The sequence below is a fragment of the Lissotriton helveticus genome, chromosome 11 (genome assembly GCF_964261635.1).
Source record: "Lissotriton helveticus chromosome 11, aLisHel1.1, whole genome shotgun sequence".
Classification (NCBI taxonomy): domain Eukaryota; kingdom Metazoa; phylum Chordata; class Amphibia; order Caudata; family Salamandridae; genus Lissotriton; species Lissotriton helveticus.
Genome location: NC_136072.1, coordinates 1030533154 through 1030560746, shown reverse-complemented (window position 1 = coordinate 1030560746; position 27593 = coordinate 1030533154). Strand labels below are relative to the sequence as shown.

The 27593-nt window shown below is 45.8% G+C and overlaps 1 protein-coding gene across 4 annotated transcripts in view; it reads left to right on the top strand.

Annotated features, from left to right (window-relative positions):
• Positions 1 to 27593, top strand: part of MAPKAPK5 (MAPK activated protein kinase 5) — a 631170-nt gene that overhangs the window by 223203 nt on the left and 380374 nt on the right. For 2 of the 4 annotated variants that reach the window (XM_078667433.1, XM_078667432.1), the window contains exons 4-5: positions 15341 to 15438; positions 17004 to 17112. In XM_078667433.1, the coding sequence (XP_078523559.1) occupies positions 15341 to 15438; positions 17004 to 17112 (207 nt within the window). The remainder of the gene's footprint in view (positions 1 to 15340; positions 15439 to 17003; positions 17113 to 27593) is intronic. The other 2 variants (XM_078667435.1, XM_078667434.1) reach the window with 1 other exon arrangement.

The following is a 27593-nucleotide window of genomic DNA, read 5'->3' as shown; positions in this document are numbered from 1 at the left end:
TCTTGAAAAGGAGGTTTGTTTCAGTGTGGATGTTCAAGTTGCTCCTCTGCATAATCTTCTCTGCAATAGCCCTGGTGTTACCGCTGGCATGGCTGAAAATGAGACCATTACAAGAAAAGCTCCAGTTGCAATGGGTGCAAAGCAATGCTCCTTCAAAGATTTGACCGCATTACCTCAAAGATGAGACGGGCACCAGCGTGGTGGTCACAATAATCTCATCTATCATAGGCCTCACATTCCCGACTTCGATCCTAGACCATATCATCAACACCGATGCCTCCATGGCAGGCTGGGGCGGACATTTGCCGAACCATTAAATCCAAGCCTTCCTTCCTTGCATAGCAGGAACCTCTGTGCTGGTCTGTGCAGACAATCCAATGAGCATGTTTTATATAAAAAACAGGGGGTCGGGGACAAAGTACCTGTCAAGACCTTTGGAATTGGGTGGCAGCCCACAACCTAACTTTGATAGCTGAGCGTGTCAGAAGTAAACAACACCTTAGTGGATACTCTCAGCAGAATCACGGACAGTTGCCACAAGTGGGAATTGGATCAGCTGGTGTTAGACAGGGTTCTTCTCATGCTTTGGTAAGCCAGCACTGGATCTTTTCGTGACAAACAAGAGCGCCAAATGCTAGTTTTACGCCATTCGATACCTGCTCCCAGGGTAGTGGGGGAAATGCCCTTTCAATGGTCCTAACCCTTTAAATGGTCCAGGATTACACTTCTCCCCCCTTCCCTCTCATACCAAGGATTCTCACTAAGATGAAGATGGTGAGCTGATGCCTCATTCTAATAGCTCCCAAATGGCACAGACTGCATTGGTTTATTGATCTCCTGCTGCTCTCGGAGACCAGTCCCATTCCCATACGCAGGATTCTCACCCTCCTGATGAGGAACAGTGGCCAGATTCTGCAATCAGAACCAGCCTCTCTCCAATTACACACATGGCTCATGAATTCAATGAATTCCGGGATGTAAATCTTTCTCATGACTGCAGAGACATTCTGACCAAAGCGGGAGCTGAATCATCAAACAAAACATACAGATTTAAGTGGAAAAGATTTTGCTTATGGTGTCGGCAATCTAATCTCCATCCTTTGGAAGCCACACCTGAACAAATTCTGCCATAGCTACTCTGTCTCTTGCTAGATCAGGATTGTTACACACGTCTGTAAAAGTTCACCTGGCTGCAATTTCAAGATTCATGCTGTCCTCTCAATCTCCCTCTCTCTGTTCCACTAGGATATTCAAAAAAATTCATGAAGGGGTTGTTTAGAGTTATCCCTCCAGTAAGGTCTCCTCCCCCAGAATGGTATCTCAGTGTAGTTCTGTCGCCTCTTATGAAGCCGCCATTCTAGCCCATTCACAGGTCAGATCTCAAATTTCTCACCTGGAAGGACGCTCTATTATTGTCTCTCACGCCTACTAAAAGGGTGAGTGAAATTCAGGCGTTTACAATTCAGGAACCTTTCTTACACTTCAGTGATGACTGTACTTCTCAGAACAAGCCCAAAGTTCATCCCCAAGGTTTCATCACAATTTCATTTCAGTCATCCTATTATACTGCGCACTTTCTTTCCAAATCCATAGTCTCCAGCTGAAAGGTCTCTCCACACTTTGGACATTAAACATTGTCTCAAATTTTATCTACATCGTAACAAGCAATTCAGAAAATTTGATCAGCTGTTGCATTGGTCTTTTACAGACTTTCTCATGAGGGTTCGGCATTCACAAAAGTTACCATCGCCAGATGGATCTCTGCTGCCATCCAGTTCTGTCACAGCAAGGCTGGTAGACCACTGTTAGCTAGAGCAAAGGCACACTCCACAAGAGCAGTATCTATCTCAGCTGCCCTCTTTGCAGCCATCCTGTGAGAGAAAATCTGCTATGCTGCAAAATTGAAGAGTGCACATACATTTAGGCAGCACTACTGTCTGGAATCAGCCCAGAGAACTGATGCAGCCGTAGGACAGATGGTTTTGCGTCAGCTGTTCTAATGAGGTGAGCCTCTGTAAATACAAGTAATGTGGATATATCTTTGCTAGTTATATCACAGCACTTTATACTGAATTATTTTCTTTTTTAATAGAGATTAGTTATGTTAAGTATGCATCCTTGTTTCATATGTATATATAGATACATTTTATGGATTTACATTTATGTGTTTAAGGATATCTGCTAAACTGTTATCCACCATAGTCTAGGGAACATTTAGATATATTTAACTACAACACTGCTTGTTATTCTGATTCAAGCATGTGAATCTATGAAAGATCCAATACAGGAGAAGAAAATATGTTACTTACCTGATATCTTTCATAGGTTGACATGAGGCCCACCCTTCTCCCCTTAGAGGCTCCCCTCTCAGATCGGAATTATTTATTCCTACTTGTGCTTGAAAATCTGGGGGACTCGGCCTCTGTTTGGAGTGCTCTAGAGGGTGCTTTCGCCTGATTGGTTATAGTACACGTTTGGTCCTTGTTTAAAAAGAACATAAATGGGCTATTGAAGTGACTTGCATTGCCATTATAGCCTATTATACAATTATGAAATGAAATGAAATGAAATGAATGATGAAATGATTACGCACTTGTATAGCGCAAGACTACCCGTAGGCAACTCGGCGCTTGTACGAATACCGCCGAGGAACCCTTCCTGGCCTTTTCCCTGTGAGGAGCCCACTCCTGGGCACCCCCAAGCTTAAGTCAGGCATCCTCAGCGTTGTTGGGGCCGTTGTAGAGATTAAGCAAGCTATTGCCCAGAGGTGCAGAGTGGGACTCATGATTAGAATAGGCACCGAGGCGAGAATGATCAGGTCCAAGGAAATTGAGCCCGAGACCCACCGAGGCGGGAAGTGAACCCTGGTCCCGGCCAGACTACTGCATCAGTGTCTGCCGCTCTAATCATTGAGCCACACTTCTCTACAAACTGCTTTCTGTGGTACCGTTGGACTCCCACTTTGACGACAGGGAATGATTCAAGCATGAGAATGTATGAAAAGATACCAATACTGGAGAACTGCAGTTACAGGTAAGTAGCTAACACATTTTCTTACTAAAGTTTACAGTTGGTTGGAAAATATGGTTAGCAATAATCAGTAGCATCAGATGATGGAAGTCCTTTCGATCCAGTGAACAAGAAGAAGGTGGAGATGGGAAACAATGACTTTTTATATTATTTTTAATTACAATTAATTGAGTATGCTGCATTTACCTTCAGTAGCTGCACTAATACTTTCTGCATCTCGTTGAAAGACTATGGTTTACCTTGTTAACGACCTGTACTAGCAAGTCTGAGTTTGTTTTTCGTTTGTCCTCTGTTCTGCCCCAGTAGCTTAGTTTTCAGCACTTACAGTTAGCCACTATGTTTGGAAGATTATCGAAATTTCTAAAGCTCAGAAGAGCCGTAAGGCTTACATTTAATTTCTCATTGGTTTAATCTCTTTGGGAGTCCATTGAATAGCAAGGGTGAGGGAATTGGGGCTGGATTGGACAAGTGTGTTCCTGTTCATGAGTTAATCTCATTGGAGATCCACTTATACAACTGTAGGCTAAGTTCTAGACTGCCTATTCATGGGAAACTGTGATTTTAGGGGGCCTTCTAGTCTGATAAATTTGAACGCCGGAACAGCTTTGGTCTCCACCACCAGCTGAGGAATTACCATTCCAGGCACAACCATGCTTGGCTCAACTGTAAGTGACTTTTGCCAGGTGCTGGGAGAAGGGGCTACCTGCATTACTTCTTGGAGCTGGTAGGCTCTTCCATATTAGCCATGTGCTAACTTCACATATTCAGACAAGGCCACTTCATTTACCATTGTTACCAAGGTGGCATATCAAGAGAAGTGCATTTCTAAAAGCATACCAGTGTTACTACAGAAAACATTCAAAGCATTGACTGATGAAAGAAGGCAACATACTTCATTCCATTCCTAATACTGAAACCAACAAGGGGAATCTCTTCTATTTGTGGAATGGAATTATATTTTTTTACTGCCCCATTAAAAATGTCATGCTGCAATCAAATATTCCGCTAACCAACCCTCAGACTTTCTACAATTGTTAGGTCTCTGTGATGTGTCTCTCAATGGTCCCAAGCATGTAGATCACCATGGTTTTGTTGCTGACATTACAGATTCAAACTTCTGTATTTTGGCCTAGCACATGTGCAGAGGAGTTTTACTAAGTCATTGTCCCTGTTTGTTGGAAATCTTCATCAGCAATGGTGATGCTGCTAAGAATTGGTGATTTATTTATGTGCCCATGAATGAGTGACTGAATTATAAAGTGTCAAAAGGCAGCATGTATGGTACAGGGTGAAGGGCCCTGAAACAAAAACATGTCTTTGAGTGAATAGAGCTGAATTGTAAAAATTGGGTATAATATGGGCAAATCTTCTTTAGTCAAATCAGTTATTCATGGTTAATTACCGACTGAGCTAAGCAGCCCGATACACATGTCTTGTACCCCAGATTCACGCATACTCTATAAATCTGTTGAGCAGAGCTGAGAGTTTCCTGATCATATTATTTCTTGAGTAGCATGCACTGGGGCTGCAGTGCCCCACACTGACCCTAAAGTGAAGCAGTTGCATTAACTGTCAAAGTATGAACGGATGGAACACAAACACAATGATTCCCTTGTGATCATTGGGAATGTAATGTAAGTGTTCTAAATCTTAGGGCTGCTGCTGATTTTTAAAGTGAAGAAAGAAGGCATAATCCTCGACTCTGTTCCCGACACAGAATAAAGAAGTAGAGACTATAACTAGTACTTCCAGAAAAAGTGCATTACCTTGCAATGCTTATTAACTTCCTGCATATTTAATAATAGAAGAGAAGAAATTATAGGGAACAAATGATTACGTTCATCCTGGGATACATAGGAAAGAAGAACTGCTTGATGTGGGTTTAAAGAGCCCAATGTAACATTCTATCATTCAGAATACTTGAAAGCAAATTAGACAATCTTCAGTGACTTAAAGAAACCGGTTAGCTAAAATAATTTGTCAGTGAGCCTTAGTATGGTCAATGTGACACAAAAAAGGTTTACTCATTAAACATTGGATCATCAAAGTAGAGGGTTGGATGTAAAACACTAAACATTTCTAAATTGTCCTCGTGCCAGCTCCCCTTCCGACAGTTCTCCTGTCCATCTTGCCCATAGTTCGCTACCCTCTGCTGCCTTCGGTTTGTTCCTCATATGCTCATTTTCTGCATGTTTTTCTGTCACCTTTTTTGCTTATTTTCTACCTTTTTAGGTCTCGCCTAGGCAGCGTGCAAGCGCTGCTCTAGGAGGGCCTTTAGCCATTGGTCTTCACTTTTCAAGCACTGCACTCGTGGTGGCATCCACCTTGCGGGAGCGAGCAGCGGCGCGCCACAAGCACGAGTGGAGTGCTTGAAAAGGGAAGACTGCTCTCCCAAGCGCGTGCGCACCTCTCGCGGGCTTACCTCCTGCTCCCCTTCTCTCTCATAACTCTTCCTCGTCCTAAATCACTCCCTCCTCCTGGAACCCGACTTATTTCTCCGTTTCCCCAACCATGCACCCCTCCGCCTCTCTCTCCCCCTCTGACGTCCCTACTGCTGCAGCCTGTAAGATTCTCCCCTACCATTAAGGTATCCTCCTCTTTCACCTGTTGCTTTTTATTCTACTATCTGCCTCTCTCGCTGAGCCTTTCTTCTGCACTCACCCATTCACTCGCTATGTGGCTGAAAGTGTAGAGCGCTACAATGCCCTTGCTTTTGCGGTCAGCCATTATTTCAGCTAGGATATTATTTATCCTGCGCGTGGCAGTCGCTTCACAGTTGCCTGCGAAGTTTGTATTTATAGGGGTTCTGTAACACGATTTTCCGCAGACATATCATGTGTGTAAATTATTTTCGTTTGTTGAGCGCCTGTTGAAGACCGAGTCTCCGGCTTATCAGTGCTTTATGAATCCACACAAATGCACATGTGTACGCCCCATGTTCAACTCCGTCTTCCTTCCATCTGAGCTCAATGAAGTAAGCTGCATGGCGTGACATCATGTGCACCTCCTACTATTACATCTAACTTTAGTTTTATATGGTACTTTAAACCCCAAACTTGCCCTTTTTTAGCGCTGTAACTGATGCTCCACGGTTTACCAGGGTTTGTTCTCTTTCTACGCACCTCCACTTCCTGCTGCTAAAACCGAGGCACAGGCGACCGTCCAGGATTGGGCACCATATACTAATTTTTTTTATAACTCTTTTTATTGAAAAAGCATCAGTTAAATCATATTACAGAGGGTCAAATAAAGCAGCCGGGTATACATCAGGGGGCAAAGGTTTAAACAATGTTCATGATTATATGGGAACTTCAAGGAGAAGAGGGGTCGTCCAAAGTGGCAGACAGGGGTGGTGTATAAATTCCCCCTCTGTAGCTATTCCAAGGCCCCCAAATCAAATACCATTTTCGAGGGCATCCCCACGCAAGATATGCAGTTTTCTCCCTAAACATGCACCAGTCCAAATTGTTTTCCCACACTTCCAGGGTGGGAGGTTGGCCAGCCCCCCACAATTGAGCCATATTTAGTTTAGCAATCATTAATCCCAAAGTAGCCCATTGCGTCTGTGAGGTATTCAAATCAGTAGGCTCCCAGATATTAAGTAAGCACCTCCTCGCCTCTAGTGAAAGAGAGACCCCAAGTACTTTATGTATGGTATCGTGTATATTGCGCCAATATGTATTGATGAGCTCACATTCCCAGATGATATGTATAAAGGTGCCCACTTGACCACATTGTTGTTTGCATAGCCCCCTGTCTGAGAGTCCCATATGCACCAGCCTCGGTCCCGTGATGTAGATCCTATGGAGAATCTTAAGCTGAACCAATCGCAAGCGGGCAGGAATTGCGAATTCCTTAGGGGAGGACACTGCTGTCTGCCAATCTTCCTCATCCAGCTCTATTCCATCCTGCATCCATTTATCTCAGCACCTCCAGAGGGTCAGACTTGTGATTGATCAATTTCTTATAAATCAAGGAGATAGTTTTGTCAGGTAGGTGCCCGTCTAGTATCCTGTCCTTCAGGGGGGACGCCTCTGGTGGCTCCGATTCCCCGGTAAGCACATAGAGAAGGGAGTGACAAATCTGTCCATAACGGAAGTACTATGACTCCGCAAGTTTATATTCTACCTGCATGTCCTTGACTGATTTAATTCCCCCCCTGCCCCAGATATCTTTAATCGTGGAAATTCCTATGAGATCCCACTTGTCAAAGCCTTTCGTCTTCCAGAGCGAGCCTAATTGTTCCGAATCCCACAGCGGGGTGGCCATAGTCAGCTTGTTCTTCCAGCCCAATGCACCCGTGGCCACATGCCAAACCTTGACCGAGTGTTTAGTCGGCCCTGTCAATGCCAGTCTATTAGGTCGAGAATATAGGGCTCTGCTATACCTACCCCCAGGGAGAAACCATTTATCCATGGCATATCCAGGGTCGTCAATCCGGCCATAAGTGCCATGATTGATTGCGGCCATCATATCTCTTGATACCCGGGAGAGAAATGCCTCCGTCATACCAGGAGTGTGTTAATTTGTGTAGAGCAATACGGGGCCTGCCCTCCCACAACAAATTCCACTGTAGGCTCTTTATCTCACCAAAGTATCTAGATGGCACGACATCCAGGGTGTTTTGCAGGACATGGAGAAATCGGGGGAGAGCCATCATTTTAAAGAGGGCTGCCCTACCCAACAGTGAGAGAGGAAGCTTCTTCCAATTGGAAACATCACTCTTGAGTCTTTGGAGAGGAGGAAGAAGGTTTCGAGTATACCTAAGCGAGGAATCCAGTGAAACAAAAATCCCCAAATATTTAAACCCTTCTTTATTAACCTGTATGGGATTGTTTCTTGGCGGGACAGGGGGGGTCCCCCTTCAATACGAACAGCAAGGATTTCTCCCAGTTGATGGAAAGCGCCGAGTTTTTCCCGAAGGAAGCCAGGACATCAAAACCCACACTGAGAGATTTACACGGAGAGGTCAGATAAAGCAGTATATCGTCTGCGTACAGTGATACCCGGTCCTCCCATTCAGGGGTCCACTGCAGACCTCTGATCGAAGGCTCCCAGCGTATCCAGGCGGCCAAAGGCTCAAGATCCAGAGAGAAAAGAAGGGTAGACAGCTGGCAGCCCTGACGGGTGCCCCGTCCCAGCAAGAAGGGAGCCGAAGCTCTATTATTCACTACTACTTGAGCCAGTGGCTCCGAGTACACAGACGCACCATTCCGATAAACCCAGGGCCGAACCCAAACTTCGCCAAAACTGCCCACATGTAAGGCCATTCTATCGTGTCAAATGCCATTGTTGCGTCAAGTGACGCAATTATAGATGGCTCCTGTAGAGTGTGAGCCCTGGCCAACACCCTGTGCAGTCTGCGCAAATTTAAGGCAGTGTTCCTATGGGGCATAAAGCCCGATTGTTCGGGGTGTACCAGACCGCTGATGACTTTTACCAGTCTATTTGCCAGGAGCTTGGCCAAAATCTTCGTCTCGGCGTTGAGGAGTGAAATGGGCCTGTAGGAGGCACAGCTTGTTTTAATCTTGCCCTCCTTATGGATCACTTCTATTGACGCAATTCTCTGATCTATAGGGAGAATCCCTGCGTCCCTGGACTCTATGAACATTTCCTAAGGCACGAGTTTATCAGGGTTGAGCTTATAAAGTTCGATAGGCAGCCCATTGGGGCCCAGTGTCCTACCGGAGTTCAACGAACGGATGGCCAGGGCAATCTCGTCGCACTGTCCATAAACTGCCGATCATCAAGGGAAAGACACGGGAGTTGTATATCCCGGAGCAATAAGTGGGAATCAGCTTCCGGGCAGGAGGAAGCCAATGTATATACAGCCTGGAAGTGCGCCGCGAATGCATTTACTATCTCCTGCGATTCAGTAAGTCGCTTCCCCCCCTTCGTCAGGAGCTCAGGGACCAACCGGCTAGCCCAATCTCTCTTATCCAGCCATGCAATAAGCTTCCCTGCCTTGTTCCCCAGCTCGTACAATCTACCTTGTTGCTCCCTACCAAGAGTCTTAGCTCCATTGGTGACCAATGCCCTGTAGTCATGCTGCTTTAGGCTCAGCTGGTGAAGTTTAGCCCGCGTCACTTCCTGCTACAGTTCACCCTCCAGTTTGCTGATATTAGTTTCCAACTCCACAACTTCCCTCTGCTTCTCCTTCTTAGTTCCCGCTATCACAGACAGGGCATAGCCCCGGATAACTGCCTTAAAGGCCTCCCATAGGGATCCAGGCAAAGACACTGAACCCACATTGTTGGCAAAGTAGTCATCTAGCTTCGAGAGGAGGTCTTTGCGGGTCTTGGGATTGCGCAAATACCATGGATTTATTGGAGCCACCCTTCCCGTCGTGCCCCGGGTTATGACAATGTGAATCCAAAGTGGAGAGTGATCTGATAGGCCTCTGGCTAAATGTGTAACCTCCGCTATGTTTGAAGCTTGTACAGCGGGGACCAAACAGTAGTCCAGGTGTGAGAGACTATCATGTGCCCCCGAGTGGAAAGTATACTGTTTTTGATCTGTGTGGAGTAACCTCCCAACTATCGACCAGCCCCATTGCGTCTATAAAGTCAGGCAGCCACCGCATCGTCCTCCCTGTTTCCCGTGGGGGATACCTGTCCATCATACCAGATACGACTGCATTAAAGTCGCCTCCCAAGTGTAATAACCCCTCAGGGAGCGAAAGTAGGACCGTCCCCAGATCTGCCAGTGTTGTGCCTTGTAACCCCAGGGGAACATAGACAGACAAAAATTTTATATGTTGTCCCTCCCACATGCCTGTGACTCCAATATACCTGCCCCTTCCATCTTCCCATGTGGATGACACTGCCAGTGGAAATGTTTTACGAATCAAGATACCCACTCCCCTTGAGCCTGACGTAAACCCGGAGTGTGTGATCAACTTGTACCCCATTCAGTGCAGAGCATTGCACGAGTTCCCAATAAGATGCGTCTCTTGAAGGAGGACCACATCCGGAGCCTGTTGTTTAAGGAATTGAAGAACTACACTTCGTTTGATCTTATCCCCTAACCCGTTAACGTTCCAGCTTAATACTTTTATTTCACTACCCACAATCGTCAACCCGGTACTTCCAGTGCGCCCCCTCATTTTGTCTATTGAAACAGGATTTTGTGTTGATGCAACAAACAAACCAATCAACATATAAACCAACCCCCCCCTAAAAAAATATCACCCGCTGCCCTGCCCGCTGGGCTTCAAACTGCCCATTGAAGATGCAGAGTGCCTGTCGCCCCTAACGATTCAAAGAAAGAAAAAAAGGAGGGAAGGTTCGGCTTCACCGCCCCCATCCCAGACCCCTTCCTAATATAAATGAATCCCCCCCCCCCCCCCCAAGCGCCTACTCCCAATAACACACCAAACCACCATAGAGTCTCACGGCAGTTCTATGGCCCTACGGTCACTGATACCTGACAGATTCAAGTCAAACATCAAAATTGTAAACAGTACTATTCACGTTCCACTGTCTCTTGCTCTTCTGATTGGTCTCGTATTCCCGTTCTGTCTCGAGGGAGATTGTCTATCCAATCTGTCACAGTATCTGGGTTGTCAAAAAACCAGACCCTCCCATTGAGCTCCACCCTTAGACGTGCCGGGAACATCATGGCGTATGTCAACCCCTTCTCTCTCAGTTTCCTCTTAACAGCCAAAAAGTTACGTCACTGCTTCTGGACCGCCTGCGTAAAATCCGGGAAAAAGGAAAGGGTAGCATTTTCATACTGGATAGGTTCCCCGGATCTTGCAGCTTGCAGGATAGTGTCTCTATCTCTGAAGTTTAGGACCCTGGCGATCATGGGGCACGGCGGGGCTCCAGGCCTTGGCCTCCCCCCTGTGGGCACGCTCGATGGTGAAAAACTTGCTGAAGGCCTTTAGGTTGGAGATGTTTGAGGACAAGGTCTTCCACAAATAGATCCGGAGCGGGGCACCCCTAAAATACGAACGTTATTTCACCGGGCCCTACTTTCGTATTCGTTCAGCTTGCGTTCTGTTAGATCATGGGAGGATTTAAGCACACGTACGTCTTGTTGCAGTTGGGCCACTTCATCTACCAGGCTGGAAGTTTTAATATCAAGTGATTTGACCTTCTCATTAACTTTAGTGAGGTCTGCTCTTATGAGGTTAACTTCAATGGAGACTGTGTCCAGCTTGGCGTCCAGTGTTACCATTTGCTGTCCCAGGGAGGATTTAGCACCATCTATGGCAGCCATAATGTCATGCAGCGTGACATCCCCCCCGCCTGATCCGGGGACCCCTCAGCTGTGACAGTCGAGGACCCCAGACCGGCCGGCGAACCGTTCGGTAGAGTATAACGGTCAAGCTTGTTTGACTGTACCGTTTTAGTGACTTTGCCCCCCCCCCTAGAGGAGTGCCTCTCCCCATCTTGCTTGGACCCCATTGCATGTAATGTGCACAGGACAACTTGGTTTTTAGTCCAGTCCACCTTTGCCAGCGAGCACGCTGCTCCAGGGTCCCAGGTACGATACACCCCTCAGCAGGTTATTTCAAATAAGTCCCCCACCAGGGGGGAGTCATCCGCACACTCCGCCGCCCAGTTCCAATCAATCGCCACCAACACCAGGGCACCTCCACCTATGAGCGCTCTCAAGGGCCGATTATACACACAATGCTGGATGTGCCACCGCACTTCCGTCTGCTCCCAGCCAAACGACTCATTCACCCGGCATGCCCGCTTGCCGCAGTGTCCCGTTCAGCATATTAGCAAGGGAACCGGGACCTCTGATTCACACAGGGTGGCTCCCAAAATACCTGGTCTCTCCCAGTTGCTTGCTACACAGTGGCCTCGATAGAAAGTTCGGGGGGGGGGGAGGGGGGGAGGGGGAGGCACTGCACGCGCCCCCGATCATCACTCACCCCCCCCGCCCCCCCTTGTAGACCAGGATGTTGTCCGCCCGCCTCCGGTGATCCAGAGGGCCCCGCAGGACCCGGGCCCCCAGCCTCTCCTCTTGCGTGTTATCCAGCAGCCGCCGCGGCTCTCTATACGGCTGCCTGCCTTCGCCGTGATTTCCACTCTGGCGGACCTGGCCGGTGACTTCCGGTTCGGGCCACCGTTGTTGCGTTCAGGAGCGGCCTGGTCTCAAACCCCAGTCCCCGGCTCCAGCGTCCACACAGGCCCAAACTCGCGGCAGGCGCCACTCCGGCTCACGACGCCCCCGGGACTCCGGAGATGGCTGTACGCGCTCCGCTCAACCTCCGGTGTCAGCTGCGAGGCTTGGGGGTCAGGATAGATAAGAGGATGATGGGGCCGGCAGACAGTCTCGGCGGAGCCGAGGGTCTACGCGGCCATCTTCGTTAGGCCCGTGGACACCATATACTAATCAAATCCAGTTCTCCTGTTCCCACGGTTGACATCTGCACCACAAGACCCCGTATTCTCAGTGCGTGCCGCGCAGGTAAATGCATGGCACCCATTACAGAAGTGCCACGACGCAGTCAGTTTGTGAAACTGTGCTTCATAAATTACCAATGTTACTTAGTAAGCAGCCATCTATTACACCTCATGAACGATGTTTTTAAATCCATGTTGTGCTTTTGGGGGCAGTGGTGTTTCTGTGAGCGTGGTTTGCTGGAATGTATAATCTTTTGCGCGCTCCCTTGGCACACACCTGCAGACACCCTTCAGTGGTTGAAGTGATTAAGCGCCAATTAATGCAACCACAGCGCTTCTGAGGGGTAGGGCTCTTCCAGAGTGCTCATAATTTTTGACAAATGAAGTTATTTTGGAAAACGCATTACAGTTCAGTGCCCACGGTCGCACAATTAATCGAATGAGGAAATACAAGATTAAAACTCAAGTCTTCATTTTGAGCAGGCAAGAACTGTGGAGTCCAATCACAAAATTGATTTTATCATCTACGCAAATGCAACAGAAGCGTACTGCAGCATTATACCTGCCCCAGCCTACATTGTTAATCAGCATTGGCATAGCCAAGAGGTCTCGCCTTCGGGACCTTATAACCTTATAAGTGTTTAGCCATGCAACAGTTGATGTTGTTGCATCAAGGATATTGTGCTGGATAACTAAACACTTATAAGGTCCCAAAGGCGAGACCTATTGGCTATGCCAGTGCTTGTTTCTGCTTGTTTCGGAATTCTATTTTGCCTTTCTGCTCGTTTTGACATCTATTCTGCCTTTCTGCTCTTTTCTGACCTTTATTTTGCCTTTTCTGCTCGTTTCTGACCTCTATTTTGCATCTTTCTGAGCTCTATTTGACCTCTTTCTGCTCGTTTCTGACCTTTATTTTGCCTTTCTTCTCTTTTCTGACCTCTGTTTTGCCTTTTCTGCTAGTTTCTGACCTTTATTTTCCTCTTTCTGCTAGTTTGATTATTTTGCCTCCTTCTGCTCGTTTCTTCCCTCTTCCCACCGTTCCCCTCCTCCCGCAGTTTCCCTCCTCTCACCACCCAGCGTCTCTGCCCTCTCCGCAGGACACCGATAACTCAAGACCTGTCTCTTTGACCGAGATGTCTCATCCACAGCGCCCTGATACCCCAAGGGGTGACAGTGCTGCGCTATACAAATGCTAATTGATTGAAATGTTGGATGACATGCAAAGGGGATAAGTGATTATATATTCCTTATACTTGCCAGTTTGGGCAGGCAAGTGGTCACGTTAAGTGGCTCCTATGTTTAAATTATATGGTTAATATTCTGATAAAAAAGAACCAGAAATGGAGTATGTTTCAATGGCTGTACCTTCTCTATATGTAGTTGCTTATGTGTTTGTGCACTTTTGTCGGGCATGACTTCTGGCCTATGAATATAAGGTAGATCCTTGGAGATAGTTTTTTTTGTGTGCATACTGCTTGCAGCCCCAATGTTCCTCGCGAGTATTAATTTGGTATGCTAAAAAGGGTAATGTTCAGACACCACTATGACATTACTGCATGTTTGACATCCATACCTGCCGTCTGTATAACTTCCACCTGGTGGTCAGTCTACATTGAATGCCATTACTAGTGCTCAGTTTGGACTGAATGGTCTGTTAAATGCATTTTGTAATCTGAGCATGAGGACATTTGACCAGAATGTTTGGGGAAGTTGTTAGCTCTATGTATTTTGTGCAGAGCGTGTCTTAAAATTGGTAATCGAAAGCAGTTTTTGACAAATTAGACAATTATCAATTGCTGGTGCTATGACGTATGTCCCTGCAACCCAAAGGCTTCAGTTTGATTGCTAGTGTAGATGGTGGGATTGTCATTGTTTATTAGATCAGTTTCTAATATTCTGCATGGTACAAGGGACAAATCGGACTAGTAGTGGCCATTAATAATCATACCAGTTATCCGCACCTTTTTTGTGCATTAACACAATGAATGGAAGGACATCTGGTTAGTTTTGTTCCTCCATTTAGGTAATTTTGTTTTAGCCACTTTCTGTTCATAGCCAAGCTACATCTTGACTTTAAACTTGATTACTGTTGCAGTCTTTGTTTCTTGCCACTTTTCCGCATTCTGGTGTTTTGGCTCCCCTTTCCTATTTTGTATGCCTTTTATCTATTACATTTTTATTAAGTTATTCTCTTGATCAGTTTCCCCTACTTGTATCCAACGTTTGATCCATAACTGTTCTTAGTCTGCCCTGAAGTAGTATCAGTCACCTCACTTGAGTCTACAGTACAAACCAGAGTATTATCAGTCCTCAACAAGGCCTTTGCTCACAAGATCTATAGCTTTGTAAGATAGCCAACAATAGACTCCAGATTCGCATCTCTTGGAATACAAACCGAAATTTACAGTGGCAGTTGCCGGATTTTTTCATTTTTAACTTTTTTGCGGAATGTTAAATGCATCATAAGCCTTGAACATGTTGGTGTTAACAAAATTTTCAAATAAGATAACATAACCATACAAAAATATACTTTTATTAAAAATTATTGCAAATGCTAACGTTGAAGGATGATCAAGATATCAGTTTTTCCTCCACAATAAAAAAGGCAAAAAGAAAATGCCACACATTTTTGTTTTTTCTACTGATTTGAAGTTAAAAAAAGAAAGAAACCAATGTTCATTGTTCTGCCTTAATGTTTTCTGATAAGTAAAATTCCCCATTTCGCTTGGGTCCTGAATTGCTTCCAGTCCACTAGTCTGCTTGTTCCTTTATTTTCCATATTAATGCTTTAAAATGCCATTTTAAATGTCTTTGTATTTTACTTCTTTGATTGTCCACGGCTACTACAATTATATTAAAATGAAGGTGAAATCGTATGGGCTGACAGTTGAAAAGGTTGTTTCTTGCTCTGCATCTTGTACAGTAACCTTTCTTCCATTTTCTTTAAGGTACGTCTGCATATGATGTGTGCCACTCATTCAAATATTGTTCAAATTATTGACGTTTATGCTAACAGTGTGCAGTTTCCCCACGAATCTAGTCCAAGGTAAGGTTGCGTGGGCAGATTTAGTCCACCTTTTTTGTTTTTGTTGATATGCCAAGGTCTAGAGGGCCTATGGGCTCGGCACTAGCCATACCATAATTGTTTTAATTTCTTTAGATTGTCATTCAGATCCGTTTTAATTTGATCTTAAAATAAATTGAATGTTCAGAATAACTGTGCAACCCAAAGATTTAACAGCAGAATAGTATTTGTGTTGCAACATGCTAGTTATTTATCCTAGATCAGATTGTTTGCCAAGCCTTTTTTATTGCTGCCATCCATTTTTTAAAGTAATTCTAAAAGCACATCTAAGTTATTTTCACTTTTTGTGAAGATTACATTCACTCATTTTACAATCGGTTGTGCATTGGCTTTGCTTGAGTTTGTAGTTAGAGGTGCAGTGTACTTTGAAATAGACTATTAAACACATATTAAGACTTAGAAACGAATCTACGTACAAAGGATCTACAGCATCATCAATATGAACTTGCAGCACAAACTCAGACTGGTGGACTTAAAGAAAACGAAAAGGCGCTTTTGCCAGAATGTTAAACAACAGCTGGCACGCAGTGATTCAAACTGATACAATGCATGAGTTGCTTTGTTAGTCTTTTCTTTAATGAGAGCCCGAGCAGTAGAACATGCTAATTGGGTGCTTGGATTCCCTAGAGATTCTTAATTAGGAACATTTGTTTTCGTACTGCTTTCAGCAGTTTGTAATTTCAAAATAAATGTTTGCTTCATGAGATAGTTGTTACTCAGTATCTCCAAATGCGACAATCCCTTTTTTTCCCAATCACTCTGGTACTCTCCCGAAATACAAACCTTTTGACATTTATTTGAACCAGAGAAGCACTGGAAGCTTTTTCAGTTAGTGTGTGTAGCATATATCGTTGCTAAGCTTACCGAGGAACTCATTGCAGCAGCATTATGGACCAAGAAAGAAAAGGTGTGCAATCCATTAGGTTCATTGCTGAAATATTTATCATCCGTTGGGCGGTTTTATTAAATACCCATGGATAGGATAGTACATTGGATCTATAAAGATAGAGGTGCTGTCTCAAATTTCACTACCAAATTCTGGTGTTGTGAGCACACTGTTTCAGCAGTTCTTTGTGGTCCTTTTGCGGAAGAGATTACTGGAACCATAGACAACTGTTTTAGTTGAAATTTTAGTGCCAGGAAAAATAGATTGTACTTTTGTAGTTGCTAATTCATGATATGTTAAGCTGTTGAACATAGATGTGCTCTAATTTGTAGTATTTCCAATCTAGTCCCTCCTTAGAGTGCCACACAGTCACTTTTTTGTTATTCCAGTTGGCAGACTTGGTAAAACTTCCGACATGGGCTTTTAAGGCACCATGAATGAAGGTGTACCATGACTATGTTCTACTGCCTATTTGCTTGAAACACACCGTGAAGATGCAGAAGACCTTGTTTTTTTTCCAAAGCAAATTAGGCACCTTCCTGCAGTGTTAACAATCAATGTACATTTTTTTAGAGTAGTAACAGCCATCACATTTTCAATTTATTTTTCAAAATTGACGTAGTTAAATGCTTTTGAACAGGGCCCGACTACTAATTGTAATGGAGATGATGGAAGGGGGAGAACTGTTTCACAGAATCAGCCAGCACCGGCACTTTACTGAGAAGCAAGCAAGCCAAGTAACAAAGCAGGCAAGTTACACTACTGCTCCTTTTCTTAAAAATATGCCTGTTGGGGGTAAGCACACAAATAATTAATACATGAAAGCGAAAAACCAACATTGATTCTTGTAGGGTGTTTTTATTGCCTGCTTTGTTATAATCCTCCGATTGAGCTGAATTTCCTTCTTTAAAGAAGCCCTGATGTAGCATGGTGAACCTGACTGATGACCCTCTTTAAGAGACCTTGGATGTTAAGCCACTGTTTGTCAACTTTATTTATTTGAGCATTGTTTTTGCTTATTGTTGATATAAGCTTTTTGCAGTATTAGTGAAATGAAGTAACCTTTTCTCCTCTGACATCCTGAGTGAAATTGTAAAGGTAAATACGCGAGTTACATTAAAGTTGGACCTTTCCTTTGCATGCTGAGTTTCTCTGCACAAAATGCCCTCGGTTATTAACTAAGAACCTCAAAATGTTTCATGGCTAAAACTACTATTATGTGATGCCTCATGAACACATCAACTCTCATTCTGCCTTTGCTAGTCTTTTTTCTGGTGGCTTGTGAAGATGTGCTTTTTACGTTTATTGTTTATTTCTGTACTGATTTTTAGTAAGGAGTGGTTGGGGGGAGGGAAGGGGTGATTTTATGACAATCAAACCTTTAGGCATCTTTGTGTAAAATAGTCAGTGTCCATTCACATTCAAGTGTGGAAAGGATATCCTTTACCAAAAGCTTACAAGAATAGATAGTTTTGCAGCGTGAATCTTTCTGGATTCACTATGCTGTGCATTATTCCGCGGTCTTGTGGTTGGGTCCGGAATCGTAGTCTTTTCTTTGTTTTTTTTTTTGTAGCCCAGGTGGGCGTCGGCGTCACCCCTCTGTGGGTGTATTTCCGGTGACGTCGGCATGCTTCCTGCGGAAGCTCCCACTCTTGGGCGCCATCTTCAGATTCTTTTTTCCGCGGTCGGGTCTGGATCGTTCCCGTTTGGGCTCCAGACATTTTTTGGGGAAAGTAGACGACGAATACAGAAATTGGACGGAAAACAACTCGGAAGACTTCAAGAGACTTCATCAACCAAGGGCCGACGAAGGAGAAGGAGAAAACTTCGCGAACTTCGACGCCCGTCGACGAACGCACAACCAGGGGGCCCCCTGAGCGCTCAAGATGGACAACACGCCCTTCAAGTTCTGCCGTAACTGCCACCACAAGTACGCGCAGAAGGACGAGCACCCGGTTTGCAACCTTTGCCTACCGGTCGACCACGGGAGCAGGGACTGCAACGCCTAATACGTCTTCACCCCGAAGACCCTTCGTGTGAGAGCGAGGCAGAGGGTAGCGCACGCCACCCTGCAGGGCAAAGCCCCGACTCCATCCCTCATGACGAAGACGACGGCTACACGGTCGTAGAGACCGATAATACCAAGACTTCTGATAGGTAGGAGACTCTACGGCCCCTAAACACCCGAGAGACTCTGAGTCTCGAAAGAACGAGGGCAAGACCTCGAAAGCGCCGGCGCCGAAAACTTCGGCGGCTGCTGCTGTATCCAGGCCCAGCGGACCCTCTGAGAAGGAGTCCCCGGCGCCGAGGGCTGTTGAACAGCGAAAGTCGTCGAAAAACGTTCCCGAAAAGGATCGTTCGACGTCGAGGGAGATGGACCCTAAGGCACCTTCGAGGTCGACGCCCACCAGAGACACGAAATCCAGTTCGGCGACGAAGCCTTCGACACCGAGGATCAGCTCGGCGCCGAGCCAACCACCGAAAAGAGCGGCCGAGCCATCCGACGCGGAACACGCGGCCGAGATGGAGAAAAAGAAAAGGCGCCTCGAGGCCCAATTGGAAAGCATCTTGCAGCGGGAGAAGGAATTCGACGCCAAGATGAAGGTCTACACAATCCCCCACAAAACCAAGGCACAGGTTGTAGAAGTGGTCGAGGAGGAAGACTATGACGCCGAGGAACAGGCAGCTGACGTCGAGGAAATAAACCAGGAAGAGGAAGAGAGTCCCTACTATAGTTACGACTATGAGGAGGAAGAGGACAGCAGGACGGACCCCGGGTCTGCTCCCTCTGAAACACAAGATGTGGATTATCTGGATGTCGACACCTTAAGCCCAGAGGAGGCCATCGACACATATCCCTCGAGGCCCTCGCCGCCGGACGACATCGGGGCATACAACTCGGTGATAAAGACTGCCGCAGCGGCATTCAGGCTAAAGCTCGACGAAGAGCAGCAGAAGGCAGACTTCCTTCTAGAGACACTGCTCCCCACCGAAACGAAGAGCCAGTACCTCCCCATGCTCGACAGCGTCTTGGCTCAGGGAAGGGAAGCATTCAAGGAGCCCGCAACATGCAAGGCGGTCACCCCCAGGACGGAGAAAAAATACAAACATTCGTCAAAGGGCCCACCCTACATTCAGGGCACGGTCTCAGCAGACTCCATCATCACAGCCACAGCAAGGAAGAGGACAAACGTGCCCACTACTTCTGGGCCACCTACAGATAAGGAAAGCAAGAGGATGGACCTGGTGGGCAGAAGGATTGAACGGAATGCCGCAACCCACTGGCGCATGGCGAATTCCAACGCCCTGATCAACAGGCACATGTACCAGATCATGGAGGAGCTCGGTCAGTTGGTGAAAGACCTGCCCCAAGATTCCAGGCAAAAGGGCGAGAAATTGGTGGAGGAAGGGAAGAACGCGGCAAATTCCTGCCTCAAGACTGCCCTGGATGGAGCAGACACCTCCAGCAGGCTCATGATGATGGGCATCACTGAGAGGAGACACGCCTGGCTCAGGATTTCATGTTTCAAGCCCGAGGTGCAGCACAGTATCCTGAACACACCGTTCAATGGCGAAACCTTGTTTGGAGCACCAGTTGATGAGAAGCTCAGCCAACTGAAAAAGGATAACGAAACGGCAAGGTCCATGGGAGCATTGCAGTTCAGAGGTGGCAAAAGGGCACCCCGTCACGAAGACCCGGCGGGAGAGGTGGAAACCAGCCAAGTATATCACACCAGGCTTTCCAACAAACGCACCAGGCAGACACACAAGTTCAGCATGGTCAGCATAAGCAGTCCTGGCAGTACCAGCCAAGAGGCCAGTCCTTTCGAGGGAGAGGAAATGGACATGGACAGAATAAAAGAGGGGGTCAGCAGCCCGCCTCTAAGTGACTTCAAAAAACTCCGTGTGCCCACCCACAGAAAAGATCCCAGGGTGCAGCATGTACAGAGGGATCAAGCGTTAAACAAACTAATAACTTACGACCACATAACACCAGTGGGAGGAAGATTAAGATTTTACCTCCAAAAATGGAGAGAAATCACATCAGACAAATGGATTCTCAACATCATCCAATTCGGATACTGCATAGAGTTGGAGGGGAGGCCAACAAGCAGAAAACCAAAAAGAAGACCACTAGCAAACAAACAACTAGAGTGTCTTCAGGAAGAAGCAAAGGAGCTCCTGCAGAAGCAGGCCATAGAACCAGTACCCTTCAGGGAAAGGAACAAAGGTGTATACTCAGCGTACTTCCTGGTACCAAAAGTAGATGAAACTATGAGACCCATTCTGGACCTAAGGTTCCTGAACAGATTCATAAGAACGCAAAAGTTCAAAATGACCGCCCTGCAAGAGGTGCTCCCGCAATTGCAAATCGGGGACTTCATGGTCACAATAGACCTCAAGGATGCCTACCTACACATCCCAATGAAAAGAAAGCACAAGCATATGCTCAGATTCACCATCGGAGAAAACCACTACCAGTTCATAACACTAGTCTTCGGGCTAAAATCAGCACCACGGGTCTTCACAAAGTGCCTCGCAGCGGTCGCAGCACACCTACGAAGGAAAGGAATACACGTATATCCTTACCTGGACGACTGGCTAGTAAAAGCAAACTCATACCAGAGATGCAAGCGGCACGCACAAACAGTGACGACCACGCTCATAAACCTGGGGTTCTCCATCCATTGGAAGAAATCCTCAATGGAACCGGAACAAGTGAAGATTTTCCTGGGAGCACAGATCAACACCTTACAGGGCAAGGTGGTCCCCAGCGAGAAGAGGGCGAGAGCGCTAGTGAAAGAAACTCGGCTCTACCAGAAGGGGCAAGCTCGGACAGTGAGGACTGCGAGCAAGATCATGGGCATGATGGCATCATGCATCCACCTAGTACCAAATGTACGGCTCCACATGAGACCCATTCAAGAATGGCTACAGGAGCAATGGTCACAAGCTACAGGTCGTTGGGAAGATCTAGTGGTTGTAACGCACTCAGTGCAGAAGGAAATGACATGGTGGAACATGGAGAACATAACATGGGGAAAGCCTCTAACGCCCCCAACACCAACAGTGACCATCACCACAGACGCATCCCTGAAAGGATGGGGCGCTCACATGGAGGAACTCAAAGTGAGATGACTGTGGACGCCAGCAGATGCGACCAAGCACATCAATTACCTGGAATTGAAGACAATCTTCCTTGCATTGAAAGCTTTTCAAGCGAGGCTGTACAAACACAAGGTATTGATACAAACCGACAACACCACAGCAATGTTCTACATCAACAAGCAGGGTGGGACACAGTCAACCATGCTTTCAAAGTTAGCACAGGCGATATGGAGATGGGCCATCCCACTCAAGATAGACCTGCTAGCCATACACCTACCAGGGAAGGACAACGTACAAGCAGATTGGCTCAGCAGACAGACATCGGCATCCCACGAGTGGAAGCTCAATGCACAAGAGACAAGGTGGCTGTTCAACAGATGGGGAACACCGTCAGTGGACCTTTTTGCCACACGCCAGAATGCAAAATGCCAAAACTTCGCATCCAGACAGCCCGAGGAGGGATCCCTGGGGAATGCCCTATGGATAGATTGGTCCGGGACATTTGCTTACGCTTTTCCCCCGATACCGCTGATGCACAGAGTGCTCAGCAAATGCAGAACGAGCAACATGACCCTGATACTGGTCGCACCGCAGTGGGCCAGACAGACATGGTACTCGCAGATCATGGAGATGACAGTGTGCACCCCACAGATTCGGCAAAAGAAAAGACCTACTCTCCATGCAGAACGGAGAAGTGCTGCACCCAGAACCAGAGAGCCTGAGCCTGGTGGCATGGCTCCTGAGGACATAGAGTTTGCACATTTAAAACTACCAGAAAGCACCCTGAGGGTTCTTCGGGAGGCACGAAAACCCAGCAATCGGGAGGGCTATGTTGCGAAGTGGAAAAGATTCACAATGTGGTGCAGAAGAGAAAAGATTCACAATAAAATGAAGGACTCCACAGTGCTAAGGTACCTCACGCACCTGCTGGAGAGGAACCTTAGTTCATCCTCGCTAAGAGTTCACTTGGCAGCGATAGTCGCTTACACAAGAGGAGAAACGTGCAAGAGTTTCTTCACAACACAAGTGGTGAAAAGATTCCTGGAAGGAGCGAAGAGGATCGCACCACCAAAACGGGTGCCACCACCTGCATGGAACTTGAACATAGTCCTAACGGAACTCATGAAAGAGCCTTTTGAACCACTTCACAAAGCCACCCTAGAGATGCTAACAATGAAAACAGCTTTCCTGGTTGCAATAACGTCCTTACGCAGAGTAAGCGAACTTCAGGCACTAACGCTACAAGAACCCTACATACAAATACACAATGATAGGGTTGTGATGAGAACAGACCCACACTTCATGCCAAAGGTGGTGTCCAAGTTCCACATGAACCAGTCTATACAGATACCGATCTTTTTCCAAAAACCAGCCACTAGCGCAGAGCGAGCTCTGCACATCCTGGACGCCAGAAGGGCAGTCATGCACTACAATGAGAGAACGAAGGGACACAGGAAAACAAAACAGTTCTTTGTGTCATTCGCCAACAATTTCATGGGAAAAGCAGTAACTAAAGAGTCCATTGCACGATGGATCGCACAAACAATACAGCTCTGACACAAGCGAGCAGGACAAGAACTAGCAGAGGGGACACGTGCCCACTCCACTAGGAAAAAGGGTGCCACAATAGCCTTCCTGGCTAACACACCCATAGAAGACATATGCCTGGCGGCAACATGGGCTTCGGTGCACACGTTCACGAAGCACTACTGCGTGGATATACAGATGAACAGGGAAGCACAAGTCGGACAAAAGGTGCTTCAACACATATTCAATAACCAACGCTCATCTTCCACCCAGCCGCCACAGAAATGAGAAACCGCTACAAAATCTATGCACAGCATAGTGAATCCAGAAAGATTCACGCTGCAAAACGAATAGTTTTCTTACCTGTTGGTATAGTTTTGCAGCTTGAAGATCTTTCTGGATTCACTAGCGAACCCACCCACCTCCGCCAGAAAGATGAGGCTGGAGAGAGAAATGGTGGTAAAAACAGAGACAAATACTAAAACTAAACACCTTAAAGGTTAAAAGTAACAATGACTTAATGGAACATTGCCATAACTTCAGAAACAGAACAAACACGGAAAAAAGAATCCGAAGATGGCGCCCAAGAGTGGGAGCTTCCGCAGGAAGCATGCCGACGTCACCGGAAATACACCCACAGAGGGGTGACGCCGACACCCACCTGGGCTACAAAAAAAACCAAAGAAAAGACTACGATTCCGGACCCAACCACCTTGCCAGCCATGTGGAAATTCAGACTTTGCAGTCAGTGGTCTTCAAAGAATGATCTAGTTAAGGAGCTCAGTATTGGAAATCATAGCTGCGAGTCTGCTCCTTAAACTTTCTGGAAATATAGAAGTGCGAGTGATGGAAGAGAACTGTGTAAACCGAGCCATATACAGGGAAATTACCTGCGGTCAAATAATTGTAAAAAAAATCTTCCAACATGACAGTGTAGCTAAGATGGAAAGAAACTGTTTTCATTGTGTTTCGATTAATGCTTATTCTTTGGTCAAATTTAAGACTGAAATCCATAAGCAGAGAAAGAATCTATGTATTATGAAGTCATGGATTAACACTGCCTTTCACCCAGATATAGCAGACACTTGCCCACAGGGCTACAACGCTTGTCATTTATCACCCCCTAAGAAAGGAGGAAGCGGGTTGGCTAGAATTTAAAAGGAACATTATTTTATAAAATGGATAGCTCTAAGCTCTTTCTCTCATGCTGAGCTCATGGGCTTTTCTGTAGTTCTTTTTTTCAAGTCAAGTCAAAATTCTTTATTCGATTTTAGGCATAAGATCATAAAGACATAACAAAAATAGCCTCATAAATCCAGATATAAAAAGAATGCTAGCAGCCAATTTATCATAAAATCCATTTCATCTCATTATGTACAATAAAAATATAATAAGCCATCCTATTACATCTTATGGGCCCCGCTGATTTCTCTTTTTCAAACATGCTAAAAAAAATGAAGCTAGAGAAAAACAGTAATAGAAGATCTGCAGGGATGTAAGAGAAAACAGGGCTACACGGCAAAATCTAAAATGATATCGCTTACAAATTGGTACAATAAATTTGTCTCTCTTTATTCATTTTACGTTATTGTAGGTATCCTTTATTACCGTCCACTGAAAACTTGCCCTAATTTTGGCGATTTGTTGCCTGATTATCATTCATGAGCATCATTAGGCCTGGTACAACATTTTTATAGTGGTACACATCAAGCAAGTCATCATCTATACTTAATTGTTTTCTCCAGTGAGGACAATTAAATATGGGAATATTACACGTTACCTGGTCAGATCACTTTCTCATCCACTTTAGGTTTATTACTTCAAATCCTGTGAAGACTTCAACTCTTTCTGGACTAACACTATGGAGGAGCTAGAAGCTATAATTAAGTAAGAACCCTCAGCCTCCTAAACTATCTGAAGTAATTACACTATAGAGGGTAAACGTATCTTTTTTAATCCAGTTATGTTCCACAAGATTGTTGGGTGGCCCATAGTATATTTATTCAGAGTGTGAGATCAACACCTGCGTGAATCAGTGTAATCAGCACATCTCTGAGATATTTTGTTGGGTCCTCACCCACAGGTACTACCGGTGTCCTGCATCATCGGACCCACACTCTACTGACCTACTGTGGGTGGGTGGGCATGCTACTTGATTCCCCGGAACTCAATATGGGGTTACGGGGTATGAAGTAGGTGTGTTCGTGGATGTAGTCCCTTGATGAATGTGTGACTACAGGGACTGTCTCACCCCCTAACAGATATATAGCCCATTTAAGACCATAAGTAGGGAAAACAAGCATTGGCATAACCAATCGGTCTCGCCTTTGGGACCTTATAAGTGTCAAGCCATGCAACAGTTGAAGTTGTTGCACCAAGGATATTGTGCTGGATAACTAAACACTTATAAGATCCTAAAAGCTAGACCTATTGGCTATGCCAATGCTTGTTATTTCAAAGGCTTTATAAAAAGCTTGCAAATATTGAAGCAGTGTCTTCATGGTTCCCTAGCATGTTAACACGCCGAGCTTCCAAAATGTCTGCCAGAGAAACCATGGCTAGTTGAAGGATGAGGTTTACAAATAAAATAGCCCTGGATTTTGGGAAGCAGAAACAAATATGCAGTAGGCCCGGCTTTTGTCATAGACAGATAGTTCTCTGGGTAACAGGCCCAGGAGTATTTAGAACATCCCGGCAAAGTCCAATGGAGTGTCAGCCCGAGCATGGCGCATTATCACTTATGGCCGGCTGGAATCGTCATCACTTGCATCCATCACCGCAAAAAATTCCTGATAATTGATACTGACGGCAAAGATGATTATGCTTGCAACAAGCTTAATTAAAATAATTAAGTACTTTTGCGCATTGCTTGCTTCTTGCGCCAGCAGGACAATGTATAAGAAGAGCAAAGAAGTCACCAGTCTACCGCGTGCTCATATTTCATCAGTGACACAGCTGGGGAAGTTAGTAAAGCATTGTGTTGTGGGAGACATCAAGTATTTAATCAACCAGCAGCACATATCTTGTATCAAATACCTAGTGTAGAAATGGGATACACTGCAGTAACTGTGAGAGGCAAAGTGGCCATGGATCCCCAGTGCTAATGATAGACTTTAAGGCATGCATGTATACGAGGAATCCGAATACCAGGGCATAACATTCCGTGTCCATATGGGTTAATGCCTTGTGATTGGTAATGCAGTGTTTTTTAAAGAGATGAATTTTCAACTCTTACCAAAACTGGTGCAAAGTTGGTGGCTGATATGCTTTCCCCATCAAATGCCGTTCCCATTCTCTGGATACCACAAGCAAAGAACTGGGGTTTAAATTAAAATTGACAAATTCACAGAAAAAAACCTGGACTGGAGCAGGCATCAGCATGGACCTATGCAACTTGGCAGCGCAGTTCGTGTTAGAACAGTGTCTTTGGTCCCTGAGGTAAAAACATATATATATTCATATATGTATTTTTTTTTTGTTTACAAGTGACAAAAATCCCATGCAGAAGAACTAAACCCATCAAGTAAAAGACTCAATAAAGGAAGGGTGGACCAGAGCACAGAATAACGAGATCGGCAGGACGGCTCCTGTTTCTAGGAAGGAGACACATGTTGAAGGCTTACTTTGAGCGAGAGTAGCCGAAAGTATGACTACAAGAAGTGGAAGTCTGGGCCGCATTCTTTCTGCCAAGAAATGCTGCAAACGTTTAATCAGTGTGGAGGGCACTGGAGCCTGGCTTCATTCAGGACTTTTCTTCCGCTCCTGCTAGTCAGCTGTCATTATCCGACGTTAGTTTGAGCCCAGAAGCAGATTGAATGAAATATCAACAGCAGTAAAGGTGGAACGGAGACGTTCCAGTAAACACCAGCCATGTCCAGAGCCTGCATGACACAGATAAGAGAAGTGCCGTGGAGGGGCTGGAGACCGGCTTCCGGGCACAGGGAAGGTAATGCCAGGAACCAACGAACTCTATACCACAGGCCCTGATCCACGCCTACCGGCTCCAACTGCATCTCGGATAGGGTTCCTGCCAGGAGATGGGCCGTATTCGGGCTCAAAGTCCTTTCTTTCATCAACGCGGAAGGGAATAAGGGGCCCGTAAGGCACGGGCTGGGAGCATCATTAATCCGAAAGAAGATAATAAACATGGTGCTAGGCCAAGAATGTGGGCGAGGTGTGGGGCAGAGCGGAAGGGAGAAGGGCCTGCACTACAGGCCCCCATTGTCCTCCGAGATGTAATCTCTAACCACAACATTGTTATCGCAAAAAGCTAACAGACGCAAAAGGACCCCCCAACTGCGCTAATTGTGAGCAGCGGCGCCAACTGCTTCTAGCAGGACTGGATAATTAGCTCCGTGGGTTCAAGGCCTCCTGTGGAGATATTTCTGCTACATATGTTAATGCTTCCAGGAAACGTGCGGCGTGGCATCTGATCCAGCGCTCCTATTGAAAAACTGTCTCAATATCACCACCTATTACCTCAATACTCACTATTAATCATGAAACACATTTGTAGGCCCATAACACCAATGAGACAATTTTTGAGCGACTGAATCAGGTGGCCTGATTAATTAAACTATCTACATATTATTTA